The 26,370-nt window shown below is 39.8% G+C and overlaps 1 protein-coding gene across 1 annotated transcript; it reads left to right on the top strand.

Annotated features, from left to right (window-relative positions):
• Positions 1-1,378: 1,378 nt before the first annotated feature.
• Positions 1,379-13,642, top strand: EHF (ETS homologous factor). The gene is made up of 7 exons (XM_021555107.2): positions 1,379-1,478; positions 3,920-4,165; positions 4,486-4,545; positions 6,879-6,947; positions 10,092-10,151; positions 12,539-12,734; positions 13,543-13,642. Exons 1-7 carry the CDS (start codon positions 1,382-1,384, stop codon positions 13,640-13,642), a joined length of 828 nt encoding a protein of 275 aa, XP_021410782.2. The 5' UTR covers positions 1,379-1,381.
• Positions 13,643-26,370: the final 12,728 nt, after the last annotated feature.

Below are 26,370 nucleotides of genomic sequence, written 5' to 3'. Positions count from 1 at the left end.
AAACCAAGGCTCTAAGTGTTTCTATTGACTCCTTCTCTTTTACCAATAAGGTTGCTGGCATGAACTTATAGGGGGTACAGGTGTGCTCTGAGTGGATGTTTTTTCACTGCCCTCAGTGGATAAACAGCCAAGACCAGTGACTTTACCCTTCACAAGTCTATTTTGTATTTCATAACTTTTTAATTCTAGGGTGAAGTCTAGTTGCATGCACATGCCAACCTGATGTCTAATGTCTGTAATGTTTTTACAGACTTTGTGGCTTTCAATATTTTTGAACAGGGGTTTGGTTTTCTTTTTTTTTTCCTCTGTGTATATAAGAATTACAATCCAAAGTCTTTGTAATGTTTAACAAATTACTTTCCCAATGTCCTCGCAAAGATCTTTGGTTATTATGTATATTTTTAAGCTTTACAACTTCACACCACTGAAAGATAATGTAGAACACCAAGAATACCCATCACTAAGGAATTTTGTATACTTTCATTGGAATGATTAAACATGGGATAAATGTAACATTTTCCTAGAATGTCATACAAGTAAGTTTTTTGTTTTTAAAGTATAAAAAAGTAAAGGACAATTTTACTCATGGTGCTAATGCTAAGATACATGGAAAGGAAAGTTTGCATAAAAGAGGGAATGCTGTCTTGTGGGTAGTGTCGCACAAAAATATTGATTCTGTTACAACAATGGCTGTCTCATTTACAAGATCGTTGACCATCTGATTTTTTTGGTGGGTTGAAATGTATGATCTGTGATATTTGTTACCAAGCAGTGTTATAGACACTGCTGACACAGATCTGATAAGAAACTGGGTCAGCTGACAAGATATTCCTTGTAAGGCTACCTCCCTGTAACATTATGTGTATCCTTCTGTGTGAAGGATTTTCTGAGCATGGCTTGTAGTCTACCATATAGTTTCATTTGCAATTATTAGAAAGTTCTTTCTCTCTCCTAAAAGAAAAAAAAAAAAAGAAAAAAGGACTTGTTTAAGTCACATTTCTCTTTAAAGCAGAAAAAAAAAGTAAAACTATTTAGTATTTCATTTCTCAAAGCTTGGCAGTTTTCATGTATTGCTCTGTCAGGAGCCTTGTCTTTTCATTCGGCTTCTTTTCTGATTACAGATTATTCATTTATGGATGGGCAGCTGTAGAAACTTGCTTCTTGCGTATGCAAATTAATCATGGTAATGTTTATCATAAGGAGATTTTGTGGCAGTGGAAAAGGGGTTGTGTCAACATGTTCTTGATTTCAGTTGTATCTTCTTCTACAAATGGAATTGGCCTCCTTGCTTCACCTTCAGTGGATTCTTTTTTTTTTTTAACATTTACCTCTTGGACTAGACACCGCTCACTAAGCAAGCTGTTTGATTCACTTACAGATCATGATTTTGGAAGGAGCTGGCAGAATGAGTATCAATTCCAGCAGCAATCTACTCCACCAGCAGCCTTCCTGGACAGACGGATATTCCACATGCAATGGTAGGAGGAATTCAACTGCTCGTAGCTGTATTCTTTTTTGGGAGGCTGGGGGAAAGGGGCTGCTACACCTTTAAGCATGTACGAGCATTATTTTTCAGTAGTACTAATTTACCAGATTTCACTTCTGGTAAGAAAAAATTTTCATTTGTTTACTTCATTTGTAAAAAGCTGAACTTGCAATAGGGACCAGTTTATTTTTCATTTTCTTACTGACTGTCTTTCTTAAAATTTAAAAGTGCCAGAAGTTCTCACTTCTCAGTCCAGAATTCTTTCCCTCATACCTTTACCCCTCGTGCTTCCTCTAAACCAACATTACTGTTTAATGCTAATCACCCCTCTGGCTTTCCAGGGGAATAGTATTTTTGGTCCTTTTCTGTATTTGCTTTTTCAGTTCAAATTACTAGATAGCTTTCTAATTAGACTGGCATTAGAGCACTAGGTAACTTGTGGCTTGTGATTTTTTTTCTTTTTTTCTCCTTACTGTTTTCTGATTATATATTTGGATATATAAAAATGTATTTATATATATTCTCTCAGTATAAAAATATATATAAACCTGTATCTCTATAGGTGCTTGACATAATTTTAGAATTCTTTTCATTATTTAGTGGACAGGCAAAACTCAAAATCTAAGCGGACAATCATATGCTGCTCTTGTCCTTCTGATCCAAATAGTACTACAACAAAACTTACAATTAAAGTTCCCACTTAATGAAATGCTTATTTTTTAAATGTGTAATTTATAAATACACAGGAATATACATCAACATGTGCTTAATAATTGTACTTGTTTTTCTGTAAAAGTGTCATAGAAAAAATGTCATGTCTGAGTTTTACTTTTCCACAGGATTTCGTGGAGGGAAATGGTGGGGGTCTATATCAAATTTCCAGGGTGAAACTCCTCAGGATTTACGTAGGTTTTAGAGGGATAGGAAACTCAAATCTCAGACCAGCCTGTGCAATAATTCACTACTACATTTACTTTTACCTAAGCTACTTTCTTCTCTCACTTAGGTATCTTTGCTAACATTAAGATTCGTGTGGCCTTTGAAATCACTTTACTCTTCTGAAGTAATAAAAATACAAATCAACCTCCTTTTCAGGGGGTATTTGACAGCTTCAGCAAACCTTTTTTCTCTGATATACCACACTTTAAATAATTTCCACACTCATTCCCCAAATCCTTCAATGGGAGGATGAGGATCAGTCCTGCAAACTCCCTAAATTACTTACACAAGCCCTGTTGGCTAATATTGATAAAGAAAGCTAAATAACTGTGGGGATTGTTTTTGTGTTACCTGGAAACTCTGTCCTGTACCTCCTGTGAAGAGACCTGAGGTCTAGTGCACCTGAGTTAAGGTGATTTCCTAAAATGTGCCAATTCTGATGCTTGTGGTCCTTTAGCAATATCCACTGTTGTCAGTATTTATCACTGTGTGGTTAATTTTTTTTCTAGAGGAGATGGGAACAGACTGGTGTCATATCCTGGAGTGAGGTCCCTGCAGAGCTAGGCCATGGCAGTCTCTCCTCCTTCTGTAATCTCATTCCCTCAGCCTTACACCCTTCTTGCACTTGTGAACATTTTATCTCACTGTCACCTCTGTCTGGCATAGTCCATTTTCCTCCTTTCCCAGGGAATAAATTGCACTGAACTCTGTGAGGACAGACCAAAGCAATCCTGCCTTTGCTCTTATCTTACATAATGATCCTATCCCATGTACAATTTCTTCCATTTGCACATGCAAATTATTGTCATGCAATGACATTCAACTGAGAGCAGTTTAAGAGATTGCCAAGAAAAGACTCAGACATTCTAACAAGAAAATTAGGCAGCTTCCATAGCTAAAGATGAGCTTTACAACTGCATTCAGAAACCACCTTACAGGACTACAGCAATAATCGGCACCATCAGAATGCCAAATCTGTCATGAAAACTTGGCCCACACTGATAGGCTTTTACTGTGGAGCAGTATGAGAGTGCTTTTAACCTTCTTTTTCCTAACCCCACAATTAATAGTTAGCCCCTACTAAGCTCTTATTCAAAGAAAGTTTCCACGTCACCTTATGAGAGTTTTGCAAGGCTTTCCCATCATTTTCTGATGCAATAAAATAATTTTCCCACACATTCCTTTTCAACAGTATTTCTGTAAAGTATCTTCCCTCAGAGAATTTAGGTGTATTTAGCTAACATTAATAAGTTAGTTCCTCCAAATCAATCAGCCAAGAGGTGTGAATGAAATAGTGCCTAATTTTGAGTTGGAAATCTGAGGCCAAAACCTTCACAATATCTTCTCCAGCAATAGCTACTGAGCCAATGTTAAGGACTGAGAAACGCATCTAGATCTGCAGACTTCCAGGACATGCAATTTGGCTATAGATCTTATTGTTGATGACTGTTATGCTATCAGAGACAGTAAATTTGTGGTTTTTTTCTTTTCCAGTATCCAGTAGCTTCTATGGAACCCAGTGGCACGAAATACACCCTCAGTACTGGACTAAGTTTCAAGTCTGGGAGTGGCTGCAGCACCTCCTTGATACCAACCAACTGGATGCCAACTGCATACCTTTCCAGGAGTTTGATATCAATGGGGAACATCTGTGTAGTATGAGCCTGCAGGAATTCACTCAGGCAGCTGGGACAGCAGGACAACTGCTTTACAGCAACCTCCAGCACCTAAAATGGAATGGTAAATAGATATTAGAGAGAGACACGTGCATATTAGTCTGAATTCTGAGATCTTCAGAAGTCATTTATGTTCCCTAGAAGCTTGCCTGGCAGATTATACTTGCTATATTTGCTATTCTGCTTATAGCTCATTTATGGTATTGCTAAATTTCTTGGATATTACTTAAGGCAGAAATCTGAAGGATGAAGAAGGGAGGGAATGTTTCCCACTCCAAAATCAGCCCTCTGGCTCAGGTGTAGAAGTTGCTGCTTGGAGCTAAGACATTTAATTCCTCTGTGCTCATTCTCATACTTCCTATCTGCCAATTTGCTTTCTTGCAGGTCAGTGTGGAAGTGACATGTACCAATCTCATAATGTCATTGTGAAGACAGAGCAAACAGGTGAGTAGCAGTTGGGTAAATTGTCTTTTGAAAAGAGGGGACCTCTCATCTAAGGGAGACAAATCAAAGTGGCTTTAAATAAAATGGAAAGTGTATCATGCAGAATTAAAGAAGTAATACAAATGTCAGTCAGTGCCTCCTTCTGAAGTTTCGTGTAATACTACATGCATACTACATGGCCACTTTTCCTGGGAGACCTCTGCAGTATTAGCAGTCTACATGGATGTTCAGAATTGGAATAGTTTGAGGTGCTCCATGGAGGCAGCTTTGTAGAGGACTTCTTTCTATGCTTTATTCAGCAGATTTCAAAACAAATATTTTAATAATATGTTCCGTTGAAAAAAAAATGAAGAAAGAAAGGAAGAAAAAATATTTTGGTGTGAAATGCTGTTAATGTTTGAAGCACAAGGAGATTCCCAAAAAACAGCTTGGAGAGAAAACAAAATGTTACATTTTAATTTCTTCACTGGTTTCAACAAAAATGAAATTCAGGCAGCAGTTTGGTTTGATCAAATCTGCATTTTTGCTGTTGCAATTCTTTTTCTGAGTGTGTTTATAGCTAGATCCCTTTTCTCCCAGGGCTTTGTTTAACTGAGAAAAGAACTTCAGCTTGATTCAACTGTCCTCTTCAGGCGCAATTATTTTCCTTGTTCCTTTGCCAGATCACGCCTGCCCATATCCACACACTATCCCAGTAGTCCCAGCCTTTTTGTATGTAGGTGTGCCCATGAGCCACATTTGATATCTCCTGGCAGAACAAAATCTGTTGCATGTGGTGTCTCCAACAAATACTGTCAGCCTGTTTATCCACTTAACCGATTGGAGCCCAGCTTCTCCAGCCAGGAACATTACCCACATTCTCCTTGCAGCAGTCAAGGATTGCAATCTGCAATCCACTCTTGGTATGGAAGATGTGCATGAGGCAGCCTTGCTGCTTTCCATAGAGGTAACTCCAGTAATCCTTTAAATCCTGATTTATGAGATCCTGGTATAATATTATTTCCTCCTCCTACGAGAGATGAGGGCAAAGCACCTCAGCTGCACATCTTGGAAAGGACTAACTGGCAGGCAGTTCTCCTGGATGTGCTGAATCGGGAACGGCCTGGTGGGGCTCTGGTGGTGCCAACCATGGCCAGTGCAAGTGGGTTAAGTTTCTGCATGTGGAGGAGCAGAAATTGTGGATTAGAGATGCTGGGAAAGTTACTCCTTGTGAGGCAGCAGGGACAGGGCTGGTGGTTTTGAGGGGAAACTCGTCTCACTCCAGTAACCCATCACAGCTGCAAAGACATGGGTACTGAAAAAGACCAAAATGAACAAAGGTGAACACTCTCCCCATGTTCTGGCTGGGTAAGGCCTGTTTTCAGAGGCAACATTAGGCAGATCAGGTGTCCAAGCAAGCAAAGGGTGTGTGCTATTGTAGGAACGCAAGCTCTGGGTGCCCAAACATGCAGCTATTAGTTAGCATGCCTGCGAAATTCCTATGTCATAAGTGGTAACTTGGCCAAACATGATTATTTAGCTGTAACTCATTTTGGGGTTTTTGATTTCATTTATATGAACATGAAAAAAATTAGTTTTAACCTAGATTTGAACCTTATATCTCATCCCTTCTGACCTGGTTTCAAAAGAAAAACATTTTTAAGGTTTCTGACCTTAAAAATGCACTGTGAAGGAAGTAATTTCCAGACTAGTGTACAGGTCATAAAAACAGTACTTCTGTTCTGCTTATATTGATCCATATGACCAGAAGGTCATTAAAAATTATTCCTCTTTAATCATGAAGGTGGTTTTTGGGTTAAGGATGGGGACTTAGTGTGCCTGGAATAAAACGGCCCTTCATCTAGGATTAGGCTTTGATGTTTCTCACTATGTGCTTAAACAACAAGCTGTGTTTCAGAGAGGACTTTCAAGTTCTACCATTATAGAAATAAATTCTCATCATAAGCATCCTTTTTTTTGACTAGATATTTGAAAACACTTTCATCTTGGTGGCTCCAACGCACTGTCATAATCATCAGGGGCCGAGAGTTCAGGACTGGATTGGGTGGAGTTAGAGTTGATCTGGCAGGAAAAGGAAGAGCATACTACATTATTTCTAAAAATCAGTGCTTTGTGTAAATACATTTGCCTGAATATGCAAAACTTCATGTATAATTTGAGTGAAAGGAAATAATTTTGTACATAGCCCCTTCACTTCTTGGTTCCCTTGACAGTTTTGTTGTTTTTTTTTTTTTTTTTTCACATTTTGAATTCTTTCAGTGCTCAGTATTTACCTCTGTGCTGAGAAATGTTCTTTTAGTGATCAATTGTTTTTTTTTGTCCTTTACCTTCAGATCCATCCTTAATGGTATCCTGGAAAGAAGAGAATTATCTTTATGACAGTGGCTATGGTAGCACAGTAGGTAACTAACATCACAATACTTCATGCATTGTGAGATGGCTTTATTGTTGTCTGAGGCTATTAGTTTAAATCTCTTCCTTTTAATTCCCAGAGTTATTGGACAGTAAAACATTCTGTCGTGCTCAGATTTCCATGATGACACCTAGTCACCAATCTTCTGGTAAGAAACTTGTAATTGTTTGTCACTTGTCCCAGAGCTACCGACATGTAATAGTCTCTGTGGTCTTCTGTTGTAGGATTGCATCTGAGCCTCTAGTAATTTTAAGCCAAGCAATGATGGTTCTGACAGATTTATTAGCTGTCATTATTACAATAGCTTTCTTTAAAGAAATGCTTCTGTCTTCTGTCTGTCAGGAAGAAGATGATCAAATAATCTGTAATCTCTACATATCTTTTAAAGTGACTGAGTCAAAGGGGTAAACATGAGTGTCAGAGAGACAAGACATTCCAGCTACACCACGCTTTTCTGTGGTGCAGCACACGGGGCAAACGAGTGCCCCATTCCTCCCCACAGCGGCCGTGCTCCCCAGTGGGCCGTGATTCATGCTGAGCTGGCTGCTGGCTTTGGGGCCAGGCTGGGGCTGGCCTGGGGCGGCTGTGGGGCGGACACCGAGCCCTGTGCCCAAATGGCCGGCACAAGGGCTTCCTCCTGCCGCCCCTCTGAGCCGACAGCGGGGTGCTCACCGAGCCCCCCTGCCTTCCGTGAGGGAGAGCTCAAATCCGCCTGCCGAGGGGCGGGAGACAGCGAACCTGTTTGCCGTAGTGCTGGTCCAAGTGCAGTCTGAGCACACGTGGCAAAGGCCCTGTGGGCCCTGTCCAGGGGCTGCCACCGGGACGGGGCAGGAGAGCAGGGCAGGGGACAAGAGTGAAGCAGAGGCGGCAGGGGAGCGAGAAAGCGGGGAGGAAAGGCGCGTTCTTCTTTGGAGGCTGTTAAGCAGAGATCTGAGGGAGAAGGCACTGGAAGTCCTGGAGGAGAAGAAAGGAGATGCCTTGCTGTAGACCAGCCTTGCATTGGGGGCAGCCCTTGTGCTTCTGCCTGTGGGCAGCGGCCCCAGCCCCGTGCCTGCCATCCCTGCTCCTCCAGCCTCCTGAGCTGGATTGGCCAAGTGACATACGGTTTAACTAATGCACTCATGCACTCAGCTACGAATTAACAAAAAAATTAAAAAAAAAAAAAAAAAAAAAGGAAAGAGGGAGAAAACTTGACCAGAAGAAGAAAACCACCAAACCTTAAAAAACCCCAACCAAACACCCTGTTTGCTTTCTCCACTGCCTCCACCCACTCTCGCAAGATGGCTACGAGGATTTCAGGGCTCGCTGACAGGGCTGGGGACCTGTCCAGATCCCGGCACGGTGTGTTTATCTGCTGACTGCTTAAGCCTAGAGCTAAGGTGGCACGCCAAGGGCACAGCCTCCTGTAAAAACTAAATTTGTATATCCCGTAAAAAAATGGCTCATTCCTGAATCATATGCAAATAATGTGTAACCTTTTGTCAAAAGTTTTGCAAGACGGCTTTGTTGAAACTGCATCATAACTCTTTTCATCTGTCAGGCCCCAGCCTCCTAACATGGCATGTTTGAAACCAGTCTCCATGTAGGAGCTGTGGCAGAGCAGGAGGCTATTTACACAGCTGAAATCCAGAATAAATCACTGGCTAGGCAGAAGGCAACTGAACTTCCAAGAATAAATTTCCAGCTAAGTGGAGCATAACAAACATTTGCAAGCAAATTGTAGGATTTTAAAATGAGAAGGATTTATATGAGGGCAAATAAAGAACTGGGTCCTGCAGTTGTTACCTGGAGTTCCCACAGGCTTTTAATAACATATGGGGAATCATAATCTGAAGAAAGGCAGTGAAATAAGCCTCATTTTACTTCCCCCCTCCAAGCTGAGTGAGGTTCAGGCTAGTTCCTGCTCTTTGAGAGTGGGAAGGCAAAATGACTCAGAGCACGTTTGCTGCTTGGGGGACAAGGACAGTAATTTATCAGACTTAGAATAGCAGAGGTTAGGCCTATCCCCACGGTCTTGTTCAGTTTGTTTCCAGTTATGTATGAATAAAGCAAGTGTGTGAATAAGTTTGCATCTACCTTTTCACATGCAGTTATTGCAGTAGCTTGTGCAAATCTGACAAGTTTCTATGCAAATAAATATTTCCTATGAGTCATTTTCCCATGCAAATGCCTGGTTTCCATGAAAAGTATGATAATTGTGCATTCATAGAAGCTGGGAAAACATGCGTGGGACCTTAGGCTTTGCTTTGTGGGATTCAGGGACAAGGTATGCTGAAAAGCAAACACAGAAGGGGCTCCCTCTCAGGTCTATCCCATAGATTTTGTGAGACTTAGAGCAATCAGATGAAAGCTATTCATTAAGCACAAGAGCAGAGCCAGGCTGTGGTGGTTTGGGGGTGGGAGGGTTGAACGTGCAGACTGCGAGGTAGGTTACAGTCATGAACAGGCGGAACTTCTTTTTTTTTCATTTCTGAAGAAATGCTTGTGCCAGAAATCCTATTTCTCCTCTGGCTGGCTGCAGGTGATAAAGTACAATTGATGAGAAATGGCTTGTTCCTATGGCTCTGAGCCACGGAAAAATATATGCTTGTCCTGCTGCCAAAAACTCCTACCAGTGGAGCCCCTTTCCCCCACTCTGCCCCCCTAAACAACAGCGCTTTGCCAGTTCATTATGTTTTAGTCAGGTAGGTGTTCTGTGCATTGGTACCAGTGCATACATTTCCCATTAGATCATCTCTTCAGAAACAAATAAGCCCCCAAAGATACATGCTTCAGCAAAGACTAAGATAATGGGACAATTCAGGATTCCTTTTACAGATGTGATCATCCTATTTTTCTCTCTCTCACACACAATATGAGGTGAGGTATTTGTTAATCAAATTTAGCTTTCAAAAGCCAAATGTTTACCTCTGCATTCATTCTTTATTCATCAGTGGTCTCTTTGAGAAGTGTGCTGATTAACATATAGTACAGAAAACAAAACTCTCCCTCCTCACTTAGATTACCTTCTGAAAAGTGATTATCTTTAGAAGAGATATTTGGGTTTTTTTGTGGTTTTATTTCTTTCAACATGCTAGTCAATGGAAAGCCTTTAATCAAATTTACAAATAGACTTCATTTTCCTTCTCTGCAGACTCTTCAGATGCAAAAAAATCGCAAGATCATACCCCAAAGTCCCACACCAAGAAGCACAGTAAGTCGACATCCATGCTTATAAGGGTTGGTTAGTTTATTGAATGAAAAAGAAACAAATGAAAATCAGATCCTTTTTGGGAGGGAAGAGGAAGCATTTTGAACGCAAAACTCATTAAATCGTTACTGTGATTGAATTCTAAAAGGATCTGACTATCTAGTACTGCTTGTTTACGTCATTTTTGGACTCAATATTGTTAAACTTTTCAAATTGTTTTTATCAGTGAGGGCCTATAGGGAAGCAACCAGAAACCAATTTCCTTTGCCCTGTGTTGAGCTGGGCTGGTGGAGTGGAGTAAAGGAATGATGAGGAAGACCCAGGATTTAATCAGAAGGGCCTGTGCGTGGGCACAGTCATGCTCGTGCCTGTGCCTGCCAGGTGCAGCACACACCACAGACCCTGCTCAGCATCTTGCAGAACTTCTCACGCACGACATCACAAGCAAGCACCTGTGCCTCAATCTTGCCACCTTCTTATCCCCTGATATGACAGTCTCTCCACTCCCGTCACCTACATTTTCTGCAAGTTTTTATTGAACCTGACTCTGAAGACAGGATACCATAATTGTGATTTCTGTACATAGTTCCATTAACATACTTTACCAAGATTTTTTGATGCTGAAAATATCCTATGTATGTATTTTCCATCCTATTTAATTCTCTGATTATAATAGGAAAGCTTAGTATCGGTCTTTCACTGCATTTTGTGGTATTTGGGTTCATCCTGTTTCAATATGACTTCCAGATTGTCTCTTCCTGACTCTTCTTACTCTTGTTCTGTTGCTTTGCCCCAACAGAGTTCCTGAACTTTATATCTGTACACAAATATCTTGCTGGTGGGTTTTTTTGTGTGTGTGTGTATAAAAAGGTTGTTCATCAAAGGATTAGATAGGACTGGTCTGAAGAAAGACCTGTGGAGACCTGAGGTCTGTCAGCTTGTTCAGCTTGGAGAAGAGAAAGCTGAAGGTTGACACGTCCCAGTCCTCAGCTTCCTCAGGGAAGGCAGTGGAGGGGGAGGTGCTGATCTCTGTCTAGTGACCAGTGATAGGATCTGAGTAAATGGAGTGAAGGTGTGCCAGGGAAAGTTCAGACTGTACAATAGAGAAGGTTCTTCACCCAGAGGGTGGTCGTTCACTGGAACAGGCTCCCCAGGAAAGTGGTCACAGCACCAAGCCCGACAGAGTTCAAGAAGCATCTGGACAATGCTCTTAGTCATGTGCTTTAGTTCTAGGATGTCCTGCAAGGAGCAGGGAGTAAGACTTGATGATTTTTATAGGTCTGTTCCAACTTCAGATACTCTATGAGTCTAACATCTCATCAGTCACAGCCTGGGCATATAAAACAGGTGACATTGGCAGTCTGGGCTAATCCCCTTAATCTCCAGTTCCTCCAGTACTGCTCCATATCATGACCATAGGTTACTGATGTTTAGATAGGTTAGAGCCACAACATTTTAATGGGCCTAGAAAACAATTATAATAATAAAGAAAAATATTGGTTTAGTTGACTGAAATCTAATTCTACTTATACTGCACTGCATACCATTTTCAAGTTACATTCACATTTTTGACTAGCTTGTTTCCTTCTTAATTTGGTCTAATTGCATGCTTTTGAAGTCAGACCAAAGGACTGCTGTCTTTCTGGCTCACCTTGTCACTGTGTTTGTTATTCTTCATTTGTAAACTACTTCATCTGGCTTGGTGGATTTATTTAATTTTTTTTTTTGACCTGGACTTTCTGGTTCTATTTTTATAGTAACTGTGAGATGTATTTGTGCTTAAACTGAGAGGTCTACTTGTTGAACTTGGAATCTGTCTTTTCTACACTATGGTCAAACTTTTTGGTTACCTTTTTACAGACAATTTTGGCTGGCCAGTTTTGTCACTGTCCTTCTATCCACTCTACACCTTCTTACTTACTCATTCATACAGAATTGCAGTTCACCTCCTGTGCCTTCTGTCTGTATTTTAAATGCATGGAGGTTCGGTACCTGCTTCACAGTAATCTGACTGTTTCATGTGCCACACAATAATATCAGGTTACATGCTGTGCTGTAGACAGGGATCAGAGAAATGGCCAAATGAGATGAGGGGAGGGCCTAAACATGTTCTCTTTAGGGTAGGAACACTGCCAAAGGCAGAAGGAAGCAGTGGGTGGTTTGGACTCTGCTTCCCCTGGTTGCTGGGGCTCCTACTTGCCTGCCTGAGGCTGATGCTTACCTGCAGTCAAAAGGCTGCCAGTGTTTTTCACCTGTATATCTCTGAGGTGGGGGTCCTGTGCTCCAGAAACTATGGCCTGAGTGTTCACCCTCTGTAGATGGCATAAAAATTGCAAGCATGGCCCAGAGAGCTCTTGAGACAGTCCTTCCTGCCCTCTTTCTTTTTTCAGACCCTCGAGGAACTCATCTTTGGGAATTTATTAGAGATATTCTTCTCAATCCTGAGAAAAACCCAGGATTAATCAAGTGGGAAGACCGGTCAGAAGGTGTCTTCAGATTTTTAAAATCTGAAGCTGTGGCCCAGCTGTGGGGAAAGAAGAAAAACAACAGCAGCATGACTTATGAGAAACTCAGCCGGGCTATGAGGTGAGCTGATGTTGCTGAGGAAGACTGTGGCACATACACAAACCAACTGGATGGAGAATTTGTCTGACTTTTCAAATTGATTTGTCAACAGCAGAAGTTGCTTTCTTTGAAAGTCTATCACACTAATTTTGTAATAATTTGTGGCATTATATTATTTTCTTCTCCTGTTTCTCTAGAATATATGATATATATAACACAAATAATTGGTTTTATATATATAAATTCTGTTTGGCTCCATCCAAACAACCAATGTTGGAAGGGAACATGGTTGCAGAAACCTGAGAATTTTTAAATGGTCCAGTAATGGCTGGAAACCTTGTTGTTTCCAGCAGCATTCAGAAACTAGGCATTGTCCTAGGAAACTAGGACACATCCATTGTCTTAAAATCGGTGTTAGGATTTTCTTTCCTCTTTGATTTAACATTTTGAGAATTTTCCCATAATCTCTACAACTTCAAAATGTATTTTTAAAAGGGCTGCAGTTCTTTCCTGGCCTCATTTTTGGATCCTGGCTTATCTGGAAAAACCCCTATGAAATCTCATAAGAGTGTGTGATAAATCCAGCAGTATGCTTTGACCTGAAACACAGTGAAATTCAAACTCAGAAGCTAATTAATATAAAGGAAAAAGAAAACATCCATTTTTCCTTCTCTGTCACTCAATTATAATTATCTTGGATATTATATATATATCTCAATAGAAAATCAAGATTTTTTAAAACTAGCTAAGTGATTGTCTAATTGGCAGTGACCTTTTAGGACCATAGGTGAATTTACTCTTATATATTTTTCTGTTTTTATTTTAACAGATACTATTACAAAAGAGAAATCCTTGAGCGCGTGGATGGTCGGAGATTAGTATATAAATTTGGAAAGAATGCCCGTGGTTGGAGAGAAAATGAAAATTAAATATATAAAGAAAACATTTAAAACACATGGATGTAAATATTCAAAGACTATTTTCTTATATTTATGTATCAAACTGGGGTGAGAAAACAATTCTACTTCTGTCGGGAAGAAAGAACATTTTCATTATTGGTGTTAAAATTATTTTATTTGAAGTATGTCCTGTATGGGGAAAAAATGTACACAGTTTTCTGTGATATAAGTTAACATTATAGAAATATGATTATTTTTCCCTTTTTGTGAAGTTTTCCTCTTTTTTTTAAATCATACAGGCATAATGTGATTTATGAGTCATGTAAAGAAAGGGAAGGAGCTAAATATTAGGGCATTTAGGGAGGATGATAATCCACTTTGGAAGGCAACAATAAGTGGAGAAAACAGTAAAGCATCTCTGAGCCAAGTAGCCTTCTTCCATAGTCAAATGGTTTATAGCTTTCCTTGGCCAATACCACTTGTTCCTTCCCTCCTCTGATTTCTGAGTGTTTTAATACTTTTCTGGCTTTCAGCTGCTTTTCTTGAATTTGACAGTGGTTCCCTCTTCAGCTGGCTTATCCCAGCCACAAGAACAGTGTCTCTGCGAGGTGTCAGCATTTATTTGGAGAACCCATACTACCTCCACCACTGAGACCTTCTTTTGTGGGCAGACATTTAGGACCAGACCTTACTTGATACTCAGTGTCCTCCCCAACATCCAAAGAGCATTCAGCTCACCTCAGGAAAAAAGCTAATTTTTGTTAACTAATATCTTTGGGGTGAACCGCTGGAAGATTGTCGATCATGAGGACCAAAAGCTGTTGAAGTAAGATTGTTTTCTGACTGGGAAAACTTACTAAAAGGCACTGTTTTCCCAGTAGGAATGTAAATAATCCTGTCACCCTCTTGCACATCTAATTAAAGCTTTCAAATCTGTGCCATATGGAGCAGTGAGGAGGTGGGCAAGCAGAAGTTTTATTAATCCCTTGACATGAGGAAGTCTCCCCAGTTACTTCAAACTGGGTTCTCCTGGAATGTCCTTGGACAGACATTTTCAAAAAACCTTTGAGAAATGCAAAGCTAAACTGTGTGTAAAATATTAGTTCCCCTTGCTTTCCTCAAGTCTAACTCTGTACTGTACTTATATTTATCATTTGTGCTTGGGATTCATAGTTGGAGGAAAAACTCCATCAACATAAAGACACTGAGATTTTAGGGACATTCAGGCCTGGGTCAGTATTTCGGGTTCACCTCTAGCAGCGCTCTGCAGACATTGAGCATTCATTAGCAGCTTTTCCTTTCTCCAATTCACAAATGCTTTCTGCTGGCACTGAGCATATGCAGAACATAGGGAAATAAAAACTAGAGGCAGCACTTCACCAGGTCACTGAATACGTGAGATGTGGAAGCTGAGAAACAGGATTGTCTTGGTGATGTTAACAGAGGTGAAACTAAGATTAATTTCAAATCACTTTTTCAGGAAAATATTTTTCAAATCACTTTTTCACGGAAATTTGTAAATGATAACAAGGACTGAGAAGTCCAAGATTAAAAAAATAAAAATAAAAAACTGGAAAATCAAGAATATTAAATCTATCCAATATCTATTTCCTGAGGCATCTCCTGGGTTTGAATCCATATTAGTGTGAAATACAGCAAGATAGAACTGGAGGTTGCAGGATATTCCATTTTTGTTTGTCTTAAAAGGAAATAGAGATGAAACCAAGAGACAACAGAAGTATCAATATGAAGAGTATAAAATGTGCTTAGCAACAATTTGTAGTCAAACATGAGAGCCTAACTTGTTATCTACACATGTAGGGCATGTTAAACAATAGCACCACCTCCTACACTGTGTATACCAGAGCTGTCACCATCAATTAACCATACATGACAATTTTTACTTTTCATAACCTGGGTGGAGAGAGCTTCATCTTACTTACAAATCAAATAATAAGCCTGTGTACTTCAAAGCATTTTTTTTTCTCTCAGTCTATCTCTGTTTGGGTTGGTTTTTTTTTTCCACAACTGTGTGCTAGCCTTGCTTGCTTTTGCAAACTCAATAATTTCCTTTTTTAGCTTAATTTGCTACATTTCATTTCCTTTACCATCCTTTTGTAGTTCATATAACAAGGATCAGGCCACCAGATGAGAAGAGCACTTTCATTTTGCTCCCAAGACCATTTCTTCCCCCTACCTGATGGTTATTTTTACCCCTTTGCTTTATGCTCTTCACACCACCTCAACACCTTGGGTAAAAATCTGAGATCACTGGTACCCTCACAAATCTGCAATGCAGTTGTACCTTATCTTAGGTTAACATATATCTTATAGCAATGGATTGTAATACTTAATGAATTTGCTTTCTACCTGATCTCTCACAAAATTTCTGGGAGATAAAATGAACCTGTGATATATGCGTGTCACCACTTGGTTGCTGAGCAGCATCTCAACCTGCTTTTAAGGGTTTTGAAAGATAAAACTGTACTTAGAAGCATTCTGTATAAATTGAGGGAGTGGTTTACATTGGGGTGCAGTATAAATGGTCTTCCACTGCCACATCTTTCAGCACGTGGAAATCATACAAGTTTCTGTTTCCACCCTGCAGAACTTTGCAGTGTTGTACACCCTGCAGAACTTTGCAGTGCTGTAGGTATTTGTCATTCAGCATTACAATAGCACAAAGTTGGAATAGGAGCCAGCCAACATTTACTCTGTTTTACAAATCTTTGCCTAAGACAAACACAAAGGACTGTTTAAAATTACAGTTCTGCCAAGGACAGATGCAACCAACCAAAGAGTCTTTTTACCACACCTAAGCAAACGGAGAAAATGAAGAGATGAATTTTAATGTAAATTGCTATTTAAACAAAAAGCATTTCTGATTGCTCTTTTATTTTGTGTTTCAGAGGCTGAGCAATCATATTTTTAGACGTATCTTTTAAGTTAGCAGCTGCTGAACTGGTAGCACCATGTGTATAGATTTTTATTGTACCATAATTTTTCGTATGTATAAAGCTCTAGATAGGAAAGTATATTGTATTTATACAGTCACATGCAAATCACAATGTCAAAGGGTTGGCATAAGCACTCACAATATTTTCTGCACAAAATTAGAGCAACTTACTCTAAAAACATCCTGAGAAACTGTATCTAGGCTGTTGAACTACACAGACATTAAAATGTTTAGTTACATTTTCATGTTTCTTTCTGCAGCACATTGCATAATTCCTGCTTGCTTCTCACAGCATCATCTTCAATGTCTACGTGTGGAAACAAATCCAAGTTAGATATTTCACTATTGCCATTGTAAATCCCAGCTTGGAGACAATGTATTCACAAAATGGTTCTAAAGACTGTTCCTATTTTTGTGAATATGATAGAAATTCAAATAAAACACTCATGAAATTATTTGATGAATGTTTATTTCCCCTTTTTTATGTCTTGTGATTGGAAATTACTAATGTGAATTCTTTCAGTACTGAAGAATATTTTAATATTTATGAAAGCACTGCTGTAACTGCAACAAAATCCAATAGCTTAAATTTACTAATATGTTGAATACCTGATCTGTTGTGAAGATACTTGGTTTCCAAACCTGTTTTATGTCTCACAGGCCTCACCGAAATAATGGATTATGTCAACACAGCTAGATTGCCTTTCTTGTTTGGCTGCTAAACTTAACAAAGGCCTGACTTCAGCACTGATTTAACTTCAAGGTATTTTGAAGTGTGTGCAAGGGCTAGGCTGATTAAGGATGCCATTACTCAAAGCGAGCGTTTCCTTTACTGAAGCAGCTAAAGCTATGAAATCCTGTCCTTCATGATATTTTTCCGTCTAAGTGGTGGCTGTGAAAAGGGGACATCTCTCCTGATTTACTCTGCAGCTTGAGGTAAAAAAGTGAAAATGCCTACAGTTAAAAGCAAGTCAAGGCAGGCTCCTTGTCATTTGCAGTGTGGGGGCTGTGGCCGTGCCAGCTGGGTGCGAGGGTGCCGTGTGTGGCCAGCGAGGGGCCACCCTGTAGCCCCTGTGGTGCCCAGCTGGGTGTCCCGGGCTGGCAGCACGAGGTGGTGCAGAGCAGCCAGTCTGACACCGAGACCTGAGCCTGCTGCTGTGCCAGCACATCTGGAGCTGGGCTGGAGCCTGTCAGGAGCTTCACTGCAATAGGACAAGCCACACCATCATGCTCTATGTGTCATTTCAAGCAAGCAAGTGGTTCCCTGCCACTGAAATGATGCATGTGGGTGTTTAAGGATGGTGGATCTTGAAATGTTCCGTCTATATAATCAGCCTATATTTGAAATTGTAATTTCAAAGGGGATCCAATGTCCACATAAATAGGAGAATGAGTTTGAATTTTGAACACAATTACAAACCCCAGGTTAAGCGTGCAAAATCAGTGTCTCAAGGGTGGTTGTAGTTTGAGAACATGGGAGTCCCAAACTAGGTTTCAAAAGGAATTGGAACTAGATTTCAGGCAAGTTCAGACTGTGATTTAAAGAAGCACAGCTGGTTTTCCAGTAAATAGTTGAGACTTTTGTTTCAAGCAAGCTGAGGCCAATATTTGAGACAAACACAGAATATTATTTGGAAACATGCAAATGAGTACACGCCTCTTAAACTCTCCCCACCCCCCCGAAAAAAAAAAAAAAATTCAAGCAAATCAAAACTCTTCCTTGGTTGTCACTTAAAAGTGAGGAAAACTGCAGCTTTCAGCTGCAGTCTAAGGCCACATGAAATAAAAATTCAAGGCAAAAATCAGTTTATCAATCTTATGTAAATAGAGAATAAATAAGAGGAGTGCTGTAAACAGAGTCTACCTACATCTTAATGTAACATAAATTTGGATGCATGTTTGCATCAAGGTTAAGTGAGAATTGCTTCAGGTAAGTGAAATCTGTTACTAGCAAAAAAAGGAGGTGATTAAGAGTTACCAATACTAATAACTTTGAATAAATGTGATAGTTACAATAATTTGAAAGATAGGTTTCAATTCAAATCTATCTGGATTTTCAGTATTTTCTCCCTTGCTGATGAAGATTTGCACAATGCAGTCTAAGTCCTAAACTTCATGCAAGCCAAGAATTTTCTCCAACCACTGTGCTTTCCCCAGATATTTAGCTCCTTTAGTCACCTGAGTGTTAGAGAAAATAATAGGGAAAGAAACAAAGTAGGAGGAAGGGACTAAGTCAATGACCAAGTCTTAATGCACCAAGAGTTCTGTGTGGAAATACAAAGTCTGTATGTGCAAAAAAATTTAATAACATCCAAGTCAGTCTATTTATAGTCTTTCCATCAGAGGTTGGTTGCAAGAATTAAACATAAATTAGTGTTTACAAGTTTAATTATAACTTAGAGAAGAACAAGAAATTACAGCAATATTCCTGTGTGTACTGCATCATCTTGTTTACCTAAAAAAAATTAATTATGAAAGATGACTGAAGCATTATTTCTGCTGAAGAATTTATCACCTCTGTATTCAGTATGGTGTGATACCCTCTTTTCTTTCATCTTGGTTTGAAATTCTATTGTAAGATTCAGTCCCAGTATGGGGAATGAAGAAGGAAGATGGATGATCTGTATTGTTATAGCAGGTATTTCAAAGCAAATAGGCTAATTGTAGCTTCTTCTTTCTAATTTTTTGGTTATTTATTTAGCATTTATGCCATCCCTGGGAACAAGATGTGAATCCGGGGATAAATACCAGTATCAGAGACACATCTTGTGAATTTTGCAGAGGAGCTTCCCTGTCCCTCTGTAGGAGTGCTGAAGAGAGCATAAAGATTGTGAAAGCCCCCTTCTACCTGAGAATGTTGAGAGGCTGAATACAACACCTTAAAATCTGCTTTCTAAAGCACCTGCCTGTGTTTTGAAAGCTTTGGACAATAATGAAGCCTTCAGCATTGTGTGGCAAGGGGATAATTGTAGTTCCCAGCTCACTAGGGAACGGTGCAGGATGGCCTCATAGCAACCAGAGGTGAGGCAAAGTGCTAGTGCTGTGCTTGAATCCATGCTGCAGCCTCTGGAGACTGCAGGACTCACTCTGTACTGAGGTCTAGTGCCACTGTACACCTTCATCTGCATTTCTCAGATGTGCCAAGGCAGAGAGAGGCTGGAGACTTTTAAGAATGCATCCCAAAAGCTTTTGTGAGTGCTGCAGAAAGGTCAGAGGGTTACTGGCAGTGCTGAAGTTCCTGGAGGTGATGCTGACATGAGGATGCTAAAATACAGCTGCCAGCTAGAGAAGTGGTCTGGGAGAAGGAGACTGTCCTTTCTTCAAGTCTTGCTAGTTTTGCTCTCTATTTGTCAGCTTCTGTCTCCATTTTTTTCTCACATCCCCTTTTCCCAAGTGGTATGGGTGTAATATCACTGGTTGTACCCATGGAAACTGCTCTTTCCCTTGAAGAGGATGTAAAGTGTTTGTCTTCTGAGTCAGGTTTCATGGGCTAAGACCAAACACTTTGGCTCTAGTTCACATCTTTATAGGCTGTTAATTTGCTAAGGTGGGGAAATCCAGAAGTGCACCCAAATCTGTAACTAGGGACTCTCTTAGGGAGTCACTGAATTTCAGAAGGGAATGAGGCTCACACCTCTGGTCTGATCTTGCCCAGCCTCCTGTGGACTGTGGTACTTCTCAGCACAGTCATCCCATGAAGCCTGTGCCCAAACACTGACAGAAGGAGAAAGAACATTCACCACCAAATACTCACAGACTGGAGTTTTATGCTGTCTAAGATCTCTGTATTTTCAAAGAAAGCTTAAATAGACAAACAACTAATTAAAAAAAAAAAAAAAAAAAAAGAGGAGACATCACTTTGAATTTCATCCTGCCCATAGCAGATAGAATCATAATGTCTCAGGTAATTAGCTTTGCCTGAGATGACGATCGCTCATATTAGGAGTATATAAAATCTAGGAGTTGTGATGTGAGGCAACTTGCAACTCTCCATGCATCCTTCTAGAATTCCCTCTGTGCCCCTGTATCTCTCTCTAAATCGTACCTCCTCTCCTGGGGAAAGGCTCACCAGAGCTTATCAGATTCAATTATTGCTGTTTCATATCAATGTTCTCATGTGAAATCAGAATACAAATAAGCCAAGACTACCTCCATACCCCCAAACAATTACAAATGCTGATGATTCACCAGTTATTCATGCCAAACCAATATTTTTCAGTATTTTATAGTATGTGAGTGAAACATTTCAGCATGTTCAGACTGAAATCAATGACATGCCAGGAGGCATTTTATGGAGAAGGGCACTCTGCATCAGGACACATGGCATACCCAGCAGCTGTCATGCAATCACATTTGTCTTATGGACACTTTATTTTTTCCAGTAGATTTGGAGGTGAAGCGTTAATGAAAGTTTAGAGTTAGATGATAAAGCTAATCCAATTTTTTACTTTGCTGCCACTGTATGACACACACACTTTGCCAGGCACTTTGCCCTCCTACCTCCCTGGACTTTTCATCTGATGTAATTTTTGAATACACATACAATGAAAAATTATCCGGTGCTGTTAAAACTTTTTTTTTTTTCTGGTGTGTAGAAAGAATTTAATTCACTATGCATGGATAACCCATTTGTTTATACTCAGGTTAAGAACAAAGCCAGCTAATAAGCTTTGCTGTCACCTTAAATAAATGGTTTCACAAGATAATAACTCCATGCAGCTACGCCCAAGGGTCATCAGCATTCTTAAAGACTCTTTATGTTCCAGAAAAAGAAGTCACACTGTAAAAGCCAGCAACACTGTGGGAGAGCTATTAAAAATTTTATTTTGTTTGGCTATCAAGGTTAAAAGTTACTAGGGACCTGTGGCCACAGAGGCTTTAAGCAGATCCCCCAGCCCAAAAAGGGTGTACACCTGCAAATCTTTCCTCAGCTTGAAGGAAGGCAAGGCTGGAAATTGAGCCTTATCACAAACATATGTCCCAGCTCATCCACCATGTGAAACACTTTGAGCTTGATTGCAGATAATAGTCATAGCCTGTTCAAGCTGACTTGAAATCCTGCTAAAAGGGCAGCTCTGGCTCCCTTCTCTTGTTTCTCTGTGCCCGTTTGTTGCCTACTGTTTGTACCAGCACTGCCAGATTCAGAAGTTATTCTGAAATGAAAAAGGGTGAGTCTTTTTGTTAGATCTCTGTATGCTAAGGCTACAGGATCATTAGTCCCAACTCAAGGGAGCAATTGGAAACCTGCAGTCAAAGGAACAGGAGTGGGAGATGACTTCCTACCCCTTTAGCAACTCTTTTAGTTAGATGAGTGTAAGCCAATTTGTGAAAGCTCAAGTGATCACCTGCTTTATGGAGAAACTTCCTGTGCATGTGTGTGAGAACCTAGAAGTGGACAAATATCTAAAGTAGCAACACCTTTCTGTTAATTTAGTATGTTAATGAGATAATTTTGTACTTTACTTTTATGATGATGTTTTTCTGGCCTTAACAGTGTTTTTGTATACCTAGCAAAGTACAAATCTCCAGGGACCAGTGAAATTGGGGTATGAAACTCTTAACACAAAATATGGCAATCCAGGGGTATTGCAAACTTCCTCTGCTGACCAACATAGCCTTGTTTTCTGCAGAGTCAGTAACACAGGGTATTTGAGAAAGATACCTTCTACTGGTGAGTGTCCTCACAGGATGGTGAGGAGTTCATGTGGGTCACGAGGATCTCTAAAACTCTGACATCCGTGCCTGAGGAGTGAGGGAAGAGAGGGGATCAAAACTACTGATAAATGGGCTGGGGGGGATGTTGGTGTTTTTAATTTCTATCACCAAGATAAAGAGATATAAGTAGTGGGATATAGTTTTAAAAAGAAGGAACTGCAAAGATGAATTTTGGGAATAACTTCTTGACTGTGCAAATTGTACTTCTGAAGGGCAGGTTGAGCAACTGAAGGTGCTTGGTCTGCAGAGCTGCTCTGTGCTCACTGTGCTGCAGTGCACAATCAGAATTAAAAACTATTATAACTGTTATGACTGAAATTGCAGTGTGATGCATCAAGTCCTTTTGAACTCTGGATGCTGCATTTGCCTTTTAATATCTGAGAACAATTACCTCATCTCTCCTAAGGGAGGTGGTTGAGGCCCCATCACAGAGCACCAGTAGGGCCTGATTTTCAGAGGCACTGAGCAATTGCCTGTCTGTGAAAAACCAAGATGGAAAATAAACTTCAGGTAACAAACTGGTGCCAGCAGAGGGGTAAGATAGCTGTGACCTGTTATGTGTTTTTTCAGTTTCAAACTTTGGGATTGCACTATTTGTGTTCACCTGATATGGTAGTAAGTATAATTAAAAAAAAAAAATACTCTGTAATCAACCCACACAGCTCAGTTCCTCTGCCATTTCCCGCACCTTCTTTCTTCAGCCCCTTGAAAATATTTGGTTGAAAAAAAACCCTAAGAAACCACAAGTGGAGTGGATCATCACACCCCTGCAAAGGCTTGGTTGCAGAAAATTAATTTCTTTTGGTTAGATTATTCCCAGGGCTTACACATCTGCCCAAAAGGAGCGAAGCAGAAAAATGCATCTCCTTCCTAATGCTGGACAGTAGCCACAGGTTTGGTTTTGGGTGTGGTGTCCAGGCCAGACACCTGTTCTGGACACACGAGCATGGCTCAGAGGTGATGTGGAGACAGCAATGCTTCTCTGCCTCAGGTGGTGGACAAGGGGAGATGGAAACTGCCCTGAGAGGAGGAGGTGCTGCTGCTTCCTTCCAGGAAAACTCAGGAAAGAAAATTTGACTCTGAGTAAGTTTATTTGAAGCAAGACAGCTACAAGTATCCTTTTATATCCTACTTAAGGAGCTTGAGGTACCAAGAGGTATATGGTCCAAAGGTTTGGGTAGCAGACACTGGATCCCTTTATAGCTGGGGAGGCCAAGATACTGCAGTAACAGTGCCCATCCTCCTTTTCTTGCTATGTCCTGGTGAAAAGGCAGGTACATGCACTGCAGTGGAAAGGGATAGCATTGAGAGAGTTCAAGTTTTACTGTCTTGAGGTGTTATGGAGTATATTGTTTTTTGTCTATCATATGCAATAAAGCATTTTAAAATAAATCTTTAATAATTATGATCTGGATCATTACCTGCATGTCGAAATGTACCCATGACCCACGTGACACATATGTGCTCATACATGAGTGGGTTTCCAGAAAAATTGTCCTATATATGGAGTTCAAACTTGCCAATCACTTGAGGATGTGTCTTCTCATTTTGTCACTGGCAAAGGCTGATTTTTTTTTTTTTTTTTTTTCTTCTGGCAATTGTTTTGAGATAATGGAGTTGGAGGCTTCATTCTCCTTTCCTTTAGTGTAATTGTAAATGTGTTTCTCCTAAATTCTGCTTTGGGTAAACAGGGTAATGTGCTCATACCTTTATGGAGTGCTGTGTGCTTGCTTATTAAGGGACTTTGTGCACAGAAATATAAAAAGAACTGTTTTGGTTTCAGTCACTTGGAGGAATCTTGTAGTGGATGGTGTCAACCATTCCAGACAGACACTCTGTAGTTCATCACTGTGCCATGTCATAGCAAGACAAATCTTTCTCAGTGCTTCAGGTGCTGCTGGAGCACAAAGCTGGCTGATAACAAATGTCTGTGTGGGAGGTGCAGCTGCAACACCGGAAGTAACTCAGTGAGAACATCACTTCTGGTGTGTGATATGTCTGAAAAGACCATTTCTGTGATGCCTTTTGCTTTATTATACAGCTTTATTTTCTGCTCTAATGTGAGGAAAACAATAGTTTGCCACTGGGACCCAGTATAACCCACAGATGAGACAGCTTGGGTAATGTTCTCTGGACTTTTTTTTCTCTTAAATTTTAACTTTACTTTGGGCCTGTCAGTTTTATTTCACCATGTAGAAACTATAACCTAGGTACTCAGCATGGTATGAAAGTGGAGAATTTCTGCTAGTAGATTTTTCTTGATGCATGTCTCAGGGAAAGAAAAACAGGAAAGAAATAATAGGTTCTTAAATTAATCACAATGTTTTTTGTGTTGGGTTGGTTTTATGTATATTTTTTATCCAGAAGGCATGTTGAAAATATGTAAAAGCAGCCATGACTTATGGCTTCGAAAATTTTAATATACTATTTTTTGAAAAAACCTTGAAAGTTTTAAAAAAATATACTACAACATTAAAAAAAAAGCATATTTTTTTTTAGTTTGGAATAGACTTATTTTATTTTTCTTTATACCCATCTGATTAGTGAGAGCCTTTTGAACTTTCCCACTGGAAATTTGTTTGGACTCCTGATCAGCATGCCCACAAAAATTAAGATCAGAAAAAAAAATGACACCTCAGAAGGAGTGCTGAAAGAATATGAACTGTTTCACATCAGCAGGTCTTTCCAAAATCTGTTCAAATGGTTTAGGAAGGTGTTTGAGGTGATCTTTGAGTTAACAGTGTGTTCAAAGAAGAAAGTCAGAGCTATGGTAAACAGAAAATGTAAAAACAGAAACTGTACTGTACAAGGGGATGGTGAGGAGAAGAGGACCAAGTCAAATGTAGGTCAGAAAGTGCAACTTTAGCTTCTCCTAAATTGCTACCTATACTCTATTTGCTAAACACATGTAAAGCCACAATGGATTTCCAAGCACAATCTCAACCACTTTTATACTGTGTTAGTGTGATAGGCTGACATTTCTTTATAAACAGGAGAGGGAACAGGTTAGGTTTACTGTGCTAGGCTTTTGACTGCTTCATAGATACTTTCATAAACAAAGCATGAAAACAAGATCCTAACAAAATTTACTCTAAACTGTGCTCAAACTAGTTGCAAAATTGTACTCCAGGAGTGGCTGTTAGTGATTCACTGTCAAACTAAGTTGAATTAAATGTGACTCCACTGTGATCTTTCATGGGCCAAGTACTATTTAGTATTTTCATTAGTGACTTTGCTTATGAAAGAACAGAGTCAGTTTTCTGAGTTTGTAGGTCATGCCAGCCAGCCCTTTGGAGGAAAGGGTGAAAATTTAGGACAACGATGATACACTAGAGAAGTGATAAGTAAATAAGTAAAGGGCCATTCCAGACAAACAAAAGCAAGAGCAATGGCTCTTGCAATATGCAAGTTGCACAAATATGAGGTGGTAAATTACTTATTGGATGGTTGTTTTGTAAAAAGAAGGAATGCAGTGTTGCAGCGGGTCACCTGTTATAAACAAGTTGGCAGTGCCATGCTGCTGTAAAAAAATAGATGAGAACATATAAATAGGTGTGACAGCTGTAAGATAACAACACTGCCCTTCCAGCCTACTCAGCAGAAGTGGGACTAGCTTTAAATACAGCAACATGTTTAGCTTTGGATACCATACTTCTTTTAAAATTAAAAAAAAAAATAAAAAGCCAAACAAAACCAGTTGCCTGGTAGTGCAGCAAGAAGGACTGGAGAGCTAATAAAGATGTTATATGATGAAAGTTTGGAAAATGAGGGTTGTTTTACAGAAGAATGGTAGCAGTCTTCAAACATGTAAAAAGTTGCAAGAGAAAAAATATGAATCTTTCCACATTACTAGTGAGACAAAAAGAGAAATAACAAGCCAAAATAATAATGAATGACATTTGGGTTACATGTACGCAGGAGATTTGTGATGGTGTGGATAGGAATCCCAACAGCAGACATTCATAAGAACAAGTTAGACCAACATCTTGGGGAATTACATAAGTACAGATGATCTTTATTTTGGGTCAGGGATGAACTGGCACCATCTTAGATCTTTTCCAGCTTGGCTTTTTATGACACTACAATA

The sequence above is a fragment of the Lonchura striata genome, chromosome 6, assembly GCF_046129695.1.
Source record: "Lonchura striata isolate bLonStr1 chromosome 6, bLonStr1.mat, whole genome shotgun sequence".
NCBI classification, from domain to species: Eukaryota; Metazoa; Chordata; class Aves; order Passeriformes; family Estrildidae; genus Lonchura; species Lonchura striata.
This window is presented reverse-complemented; position numbering and strand designations above follow the sequence as displayed.

Coding starts and splice junctions, on each gene's coding strand:
- EHF (XM_021555107.2), top strand. CDS start 1,382: ATGATTTTGGAAGGAGCTGGCAGAATGAGTATCAATTCCAGCAGCAAT. Junction 1,479..3,919: donor CGGATATTCCACATGCAATG/GTAGGAGGAATT, acceptor TTTCTTTTCCAG/TATCCAGTAGCTTCTATGGA. Junction 12,735..13,542: donor AAACTCAGCCGGGCTATGAG/GTGAGCTGATGT, acceptor TTATTTTAACAG/ATACTATTACAAAAGAGAAA.